This window comes from Otolemur garnettii, unplaced genomic scaffold, assembly GCF_000181295.1.
Source record: "Otolemur garnettii isolate 467f Iridium unplaced genomic scaffold, OtoGar3 scaffold00220, whole genome shotgun sequence".
NCBI lineage: Eukaryota > Metazoa > Chordata > Mammalia > Primates > Galagidae > Otolemur > Otolemur garnettii.
This window is the reverse complement of record NW_003852615.1, coordinates 1,472,831-1,481,161: the sequence shown is the minus strand read 5'-3', so window position 1 is coordinate 1,481,161 and position 8,331 is coordinate 1,472,831. Positions and strand designations below refer to the sequence as shown.

At 40.9% G+C, this 8,331-nt stretch overlaps 1 protein-coding gene across 1 annotated transcript in view; it reads right to left on the bottom strand.

Annotated features, from left to right (window-relative positions):
* SENP7 (SUMO1/sentrin specific peptidase 7) overlaps window positions 1-8,331 on the bottom strand; it is a 142,337-nt gene that overhangs the window by 117,644 nt on the left and 16,362 nt on the right. The window contains exon 3 of the mRNA XM_023508065.1: window positions 1,101-1,205. Coding sequence (XP_023363833.1) covers window positions 1,101-1,205 — 105 coding nt within the window. The remainder of the gene's footprint in view (window positions 1-1,100; window positions 1,206-8,331) is intronic.

Below are 8,331 nucleotides of genomic sequence, written 5' to 3'. Positions count from 1 at the left end.
TTTGGGCTCAAGTGATTCTCTTGCCTCAACCTCCTAAGTAGCTGGAACTACAGGCACCCACCACACTACACACTCCCATTACAATGCCTGGCTATTTTTAGAGAGGAGGTCTCACTCTAGCTCAGGCTGATCTCGAATCTGTGAGCACAAACAATCTACCTGCCTCAGCCTCCCAGAGGGCTAGGATTATAAGTGTGATTATAAGCGTGAGCCACCGTGCCTGGCCGCTAAGAACAAGTTTTTAAAAATGGTTAATTTAGGCTCAGCGCCCGTAGCACAGTGGTTACAGTGCTGGCCACATGCACCGAGGCTGGCAGGTTTGAACCCAGACCCAGCCAGTTAAACAACAATGACAACTGCAATAAAAAAGAAAAAAATACCCGGGCGCTGTGGTAGGTGCCTGTAGTCCCAGCTACTTGGGAGGCTGAGGCAAGAAAATCATTTAAGCCCAAGAGTTTGAGGTTGCTGTGAGCTGTCACGCCACAACACTCTACTAAAGGTAACATAGTGAGACTCTGTCTCAAAAAAAAAAAAAAATTGACAATGAATTGTTCTAGACAAGAGAAAATAATAGTTGAAGTATTATCTTAGGGAAAAAAAGGTGCTGTTAAGCCTTATCCTTCAGAGCCCTATAATAATGCTTAACAGCAATTAAAGTCCAGACTTAAGATGAGAATATCTTTTGAAATATAGTTGTTACCCATTAAAAGATGCTCTCTCAAACTTAAAAAAACAGGCAAAAAGCAAACAGATTATTCTACAAGCTTAAAATTTTAGTAGGCTTAAAATATAATTTATTTTACCATAATGAGATTTAAATTTCATGAAGAAATCAACCATAAATAATAATATATACTTAGATTTAAAATGAACAAGACCCTACCTCAAAGTACCAGTTCAACTTGAAATATGTTCAATGATACTTGGATATATATGCTTTGACATACAAATAAAAAATAAACTCACTTAAAATCTGCAATTAACACAAGAAAAGCAGAAAAAAAAAGGCACATACAAAACTAAAAATTCAGTTTTACTGAAATATATTTTAAAACACAACAAATAAAAGTAGATACTTTAAAAATTGTAATTTTATTTACCCCCTTCAAAGGGAGATCCCAGCATTCTGAGCGTCTCAATTTGTACAGTGGTGATTGAACATGAACATCTTCTGTTTTTGCATTTAACATCTTTCTTATCTGAAACTAGGATGAAAAAATAATAAATTTAATCAAACTATGTCTAAGAGCTGAATCAGCTAGCAGAACCATTACATTATCCCATATTAATATTTTGCTAACAGTTTTTAAAGAGTTTTAAATTCAATTCTTAATTTATACATAATTAAACATAATTTTATAAAACACCTCTCATTGAGTACAAAGGTAGATAAATAAAGAATCATGTCAGTTCTTAACTATTCTCTGCCTGCAGTCTCTTCTAATCTTTCAAATGCTCACCTCAGAGTTCTCTAATGCATAAATCTAATTGTGGCTCCAATTCTCAAAATATAGGCAGCTTGAGTTACAAATATCTAACTTATGTACAATTCGCACTTACGAACAGAGGCTATTACACATAATAGATAAATATACCTGTTCCAACTTTTTACATACAAATTCAACTTAAGAACAAACCTATAGAACTTCTCATTCCTAAGCTATACATTCAACAAGGGCACCCATTGCTTCTAAGATCGCACGCTCTACCAACTGAGCTAGCCTGACAGTACCTGTTCCTTACAGATAAAACTCTTTACAATCTGGGCTCATTCACATTACCCACACATCAAAAACTCTATAACCCAACTATATACATTTACTCAAACTTCTTTACACATGTCATATTATTTTATATCTCTAGATCAGAGGTTCTCAACCTGTGGGTCATGACCCATAGGAATTGTATCAAAGGGCCGCGGCATCAGGAAGGTTGAGAACCACTGCTCTATATCTTTGCATGTACTACTCCCACAATCTAGAATTCCCTCCCCCCCCCCTTTCTCCCTTGTGAAGTACTGTACTCCAGTTTCTTCTCAAAATTATTCTGTTATCCACATAACCCTCACCCCCACATCATGGCATTTCCTTCTCTGGGTTTTAGTATTTGGTACATTTATATTATTTATATTATACATATTATGCAACATTATAGTCATTTGTCTATATGTCTGTCTTTTGCTCCAGATTGTAGCACTCCTTAAGGAGAAGTTCCTGCCTTATTCACCTTTATTTATTATAAAAGGTGAATCTCTTTTTATATCCAAAGTATGTAGCTGAGTAAACAAAAATGAATGCATGGGTTATAACCACAAGTCTGATATCAGTTTTTCAGCACTTTAAATACCTAATTTTCATGTTAAAATGAAGTTATAAATGATTCAGTTTTGAGTTTAACCTACAAAATACATAATAAGCACAGTATGAAATACAACCATAAATACATAAATACTATAAATACAATTCATAAAATTATTTCAATGAGAAAAAAGCCTAAGTCAAGAGGACAGAATAAATTTGAATAAAGTATATCTCAATAATTCGTTTTACTACCACCTCTGAGGGACAAAGTTAATCCTCCCGGGTACCAGTAACTTCTTAATTATTTATTGCTATTCTGCATTAAAAGATGCCTCTTTACAAAGGCCACTAAAAAGTTTTGAGACAGACTATATTATGGTCCATTATTTTCACTTCCAAGAAATACAGTCAACAGTAACATCCTTTCTCATTCACCCATGCAAGTTTCACCTTGCTTGGCTTTTCAGTGTTGTTGGGAGGGCGTCGTTTAATTCTATCCATGTAGCACTCAGTCATCATCAGCTATGGAGCCGGGAAGAGAGCACTTTCATACAGTGATGATTTTCTGATTTGAAAAGTGGGTTGTACAGGTGTGATGGCTCACGCCTGTAATCCTAGCACCGTGGAAGGCTGAGGCAAGTGGATTGCTAGATCTTATGATTTTGAAACCAGCCTGAGCAAAAGTGAGACCCCATCTCTACTAAAAATAGAAAACCTGGCTCAGTGCCTATAGCTCAGTGAGTAGGGTGCAGGCCACATACACCGAGGCTGGCAGGTTCGAGCCTGGCAGGGGCCTACTAAACAATGACGACTACAACCAAAAAAAAAAAATAGCCAAGCATTGTGGTGGGCGCCTGTAGTCCCAGCTACTCGGAAGGCTGAGGCAAGAGAATCACTTAAGCCCAAGAATTTGAGGTTGCTGTGAGCTGTGATGCCACAGCACTCTACTGAGGGCGACACAGTGAGACTCTGTCTCAAAAAAAGAAAAAAATAGAAAAACTGAGACAAGAGGCTCGCTGGAGCCTGAGTTGGAGGTTACTGTAAGCTATGATGCCATGGCACCCAGGGTGGCAGTTTAAGACTCTGTCTCAAAAAAACAAAAAAAAAAAAAAAGAGAGAAAAGAAAAGTGTGTTAAACGAATCTCAAAGTTTTGAGTGTTTGCAATGTGCTTTCAGGGACCTTACTCCTTCCCACATGACAATTTTTCAGTGGTTTCAAGAATTTAGAAGAGGCCAAATTTCATAAGGAAAGCAGAGAGCCTCTGGTGACTGTGGTGAAAGAAAACATCACCACTGTGGATAGGTTGATTTGCAAAAACAATCGAGTGATATCTAAGGACAATGAAGCAGCACTATAGACTGTGTCACCAGCAGTGTCAGAAATCCTGCACAATTATATTTAGATGGAGAAAGTTTCATCCAATGGGTGCCTCACACTTTGACAGATGAAAATAAGTGCATCAGTATTGTCTGTTATAAAGAAATGCTGGTCAGATTAGATGCAGGCAAATTTACACCCATTTCTTTTTTTTTTTTTTTTGAGATAGAGTCTCACTTTGTCATCCTTGGTGGAGTGCCATAGCACCACAGCTCACAAAAACCTCAAACTCTTGGACTCAAAAGATTCTCTTACCTCAGCTCTGGAGAATCTGGGACTACAGGTACCTGACATAACTCCTGGCTATTTTTTTAGAGACAGGGTCTCATTCTTGCTCAGGCTAATCTCCAACCTGTGAGCTCAAGCAATCCACCCACCTCGGCCTCCCAGAGTGCTAGGATTACAGGCCTGAGTCACAGCACCCAGCCCTAGACTCATTTCTGAGACTGTTACTGTTTTCTTGTTTTGGAGACTGGGTCTCACTCTGTTGCCCCAGGCTAGAAGGCTGTGATGTCACAACTCACATTAATCTCTAACTCCTGGACTCAAGTGATCCTCTTGCCTCATTCTGGGACTACAGGTACCCTCTGTGACACCTAGCTAGTTTTTTAGAGACAGGGTCTTGCTCTTGCTCAGGTTGGTCTCAAACTCCTGAGCACAAGTGATCCACCAGCCTCAGCCTCCCAGAATGCTGAGATTACAGGCTGGTGACACCCTGGCCAACATCATTACTGTTACCAGTTTGATCCAGAGAATTAGCAATCCATCAACAGTGTGGATTTTTTTCCATGATGAAAATCCACCAACAAAAGTGAAGCAGCCCCAAAGTGTTGGAAAGAAAATGGTAGCAACTTTCTTCTCTAAAAGGGGTGGGTCATGTTGCAACTGTTCCTCTGGGGAAACAAAAGCTTGTTCACTGCTCAGTGGAACCCAACAGCATGCCTACCAAAAGTTTTCAGAAAGCTTCAAGGCCAGCCCAAGACAAGACTGTGGAGACCATCTTGCACCATTACAATGCATCAGCCCACACACCCAATATCACCATTGAGTTCCTGGATCCACAGAGGTTAAACTCATGACTCATCCACCTTGCAGGCCTGACCTCGCCCCATGAGATTATTTTCTGTTCCCTACAATAAAAAAATCACACGCACTAAAGGTTTTCCAGCTCTGAAGAAGCTGTTCATGCCTACAGCATTTGAAGAAAATGAATGGAAAGAGTGTTTTCAAAAGCCAAGCACGGTGGCTCACACCTGTAATTCTAGCACTGTAGGAGGCTGAGGTGAATGGATTGCTTCAGCTCAGGAGTTTGAGACTTATCTGAGCAAGAGTAAGACCCTGACTCCACATAAAAAAAAAAAACCTGGCCAGGTGCTATGGCAAGCACCTGTAATCCCAGCAACTTGGGAGGCTGAGGCAGCAGTATTCCTGCAGCCCATCTCCAAGGTTGCAATGAACTTTGATAATGCCACTGCACTCTGCTCAGGACACAGGGTGAGCATCTGTCTCAACAAAAAAAAAAAGAAAAGAAAAACAAGGACCAGGCACAGTGGCTCACACCTGTACTCTCAACATGTAGGAGGCAGAGGCAGGTGGATTGCCTGAGTTCACAAGTCCGAGACAACCTGAGCAAAGCGAGACCCCCCCTCTAAAAAATAGGCAGGCACTGTGGCAGGCACCTATAGTCCCAGCTACTTGTGAGGTGGAGGCAAGAAAATCACTTTGAACCCAAGAGTTTGAGGTTACTGTGAGCTAAGATGCCTCGGCACTCTATCAAGCATGACCAAGAGAGACTGTTATCTCAAAAAAATAAAGAAAACAAGGTAACTTCACACATCTCAAAAACGGTTTATAAGAAGGCAAAATTGCATACAATGTCACAATGATTATTTTGAAAAAATATAATAATCAATATGATTTTACATTTCTTAATTATTGTTTATCTCAAAACTTTCCCCAGTATCCCTCATATAATTCTTTCATCTGCAAAAGAGAATATTATCTCTAAATCAATTACTTGTTTCATATTTTCTTTTTTTCTTTCTTTTTCTTTTTTTTCTTTTTTTGAGAGCGAGTCTCACTATGTTGCCCTGGGTAGAGTGCTGTGGTTTCACAGCTCACAGTAACCTCAAACTCTTGGGCGTAAGTGATTCTCTTACCTCAGCCTCCCTAGTAGCTAGGACTACAGGTGCCTGCCACAACAACGTCCAGCTATTTTTGCTGTTGTTGTAGTTGTTGTTGCTTAGCAGGCCCAGACCGGGTTCCAAGCCACCAGCCCCAGTGTATATGGCCGGCACCCTAACCCCTGAGCGTGAGAGCCAAGCCAATTTGTCTTATATTTTAATTAGGAAATAATAGTTGTTTCTCAGAGGTAAGGCAAGGGCTCAGGCTGTTTATACCCATGGATGCTTTCTAAGTAGGTTACTCAACATACACTGGATTCTGGCATGTTTTATTTTCCAAAAATGGCCATACTGATATTCCACATTCCACATACTCTTATTTTCCCAGATTCCACAATTTTGGGGACCACATGGTTTTCTTACAACATCACAATGACAGTCCTCCAACCATCAGAACTATGTTCCTTCTTCTTGAATCTGAGTAGGCCTATAGTCATGAAAGGCAATAAATATAGCTTCTGCCTGGTTTGTACACCCTTGTGCAATCTTCTTCCTTTTCTCCTCTCTCTAACTCTCTCCCTTCTTCCCTCCCTTTCCTTCAGTGCACACGCCTTGGGAACCCTGAGCCAATACATGAGGAACCTAGATATCCTGCAGCCAGTGAGCTGGGAAGATCATACAGAAAGGCTAAAAAGAGATGAAGATCCACCAAGATGTTGGAAATCTTTCCAGCACAGGTATCAAGACAAGTGAGTGGGCCTTTAAAAGATGATTAAAAATGTGAGATATATACACACACACAGTCTTTAAAAAGAAGTAAATCCTGCGGGCTCGGCACCAGCCACGTACACCTAAGGTGGCGGGTTCGAATCCCCAGCCCGGGCCCGCCAAACAACAATGATGGCTGCAACCAAAAAATGGCCAGGCGTTGTGGCGGGCGCCTGTAGTCCCAGCTACTTGGGAGGCTGAGGCAGGAGACTCACTTGAGCCCAGGAGTTGGAGGTTGCTGTGAGCTGTAATGCCACGGCACTCTACCCAGGGGGATAGCTTGAGGCTCCATCTCAAAAAAAAAAAAAAAAAAAGAAGTAAATCCTGCCATTTGCAACAACAAGGATAAACCTGGAAGACATTATACCAAGTGAAATCAGCCAGACACTGATGAACAAATACTACATGATACTACTCATATGAAGAATCTAAAATAGTCAAACATGGCCAGGCACAGTGGCTTCTGCCTATAATCTCAGCAATTCGGGAGTCTGAGGCAGGTAGATTGTTTGAGCTCACGAGTTTGAAATCAGCCTAAGCAAGAGCGAGACCTCATCTCTAAAAAATAGATGGGAATTGTGGCAGGCACCTGTAGTCCCAGCTACTCAACAGGCTGAGGCAAGAGAATTACTTGAGCCCAAGACTTTGAGGTTGCTGTGAGCTATGATGCCATAGCACTCTACTGAGGGTGATAAAGTGAGACTCTGTCTCCAACAAAAAAAAAAAAAAATAGACTCATAGAAGCAGAAAGTAGAATAGCAGTTGCTAGAAGTGAGGGAAGAGGGAAATGAAGTGATATTAACCAAAGGGTACAAAGTTTCAGTTATGCATGATAAGTTCTAGAGATCTACTGTACAGTATGGTGCCTATAGTTAACAATACTGTACTGTGAAATTTGCTAACAGGGTAGATCTTATGTCAGTGTTAGCACAAAGAAAATAATAATAAAGATGTAAGGAGGAAACTTTGGGGGGAATGCACATGTTTATGGCATAGAATGTAATGACAGCTTCACAGAAGTATACTTATCTCCAAACTTATCAAGTTGTCTACTTTAAATAGTTAACAACTTTTTGTATGCCCATCATACTTTTACAAAAAAAGAAGAAAACACAGAATATACACAAAATATGTTTAACTGTGATTGTCTCTGAGTGTTAAGATATGAATTTTATTTTCAGTTTCTTATTCTATGATCTCCAAAAAAAAACAATTTTTTTTTTTTAAAGACAGAATCTCAGCTCGGCACCTGCGGCTCAAGTGGCTAAGGCGCCAGCCATGTACACCCAAGGTGGCGGGTACGAATCCAGCCCGGGCTCGCCAAACAACAATGACGGCCACAACCAAAAAATAGCCTGGCGTTGTGGTGGGCGCCTGTGGTCCCAGCTACTTGGGAGGCTGAGGCAGTAGACTCGCTTGAGTCCAGGAGTTGGAGGTTGCTGTGAGCTGTGATGCCACAGCACTCTACCCAGGGGGAAAGTTTGAGGCTCTGTCTCAAAAAAAAAAAAAAGACAGAATCTCACCTTGGATAGAGTGCTGTAGAATCACAGGTCACAGCAACCTCAAACTCTTGGGCTTAAGCAATTCTCTTGCCTCAGCCTCCCAAGTAGCTAGGACTAGAGGCACCCATCACTATGCCCAGCTATTTTTCTATTTATAGTAGAGATGGGGTCTTGCTCTTGCTCAGTCTGTTCTCAAACTCCTGAACTCAGGCGATCCACCTGCCTCTGCCTCCCAGAGTGTAGGATCACAGGCATGAGCC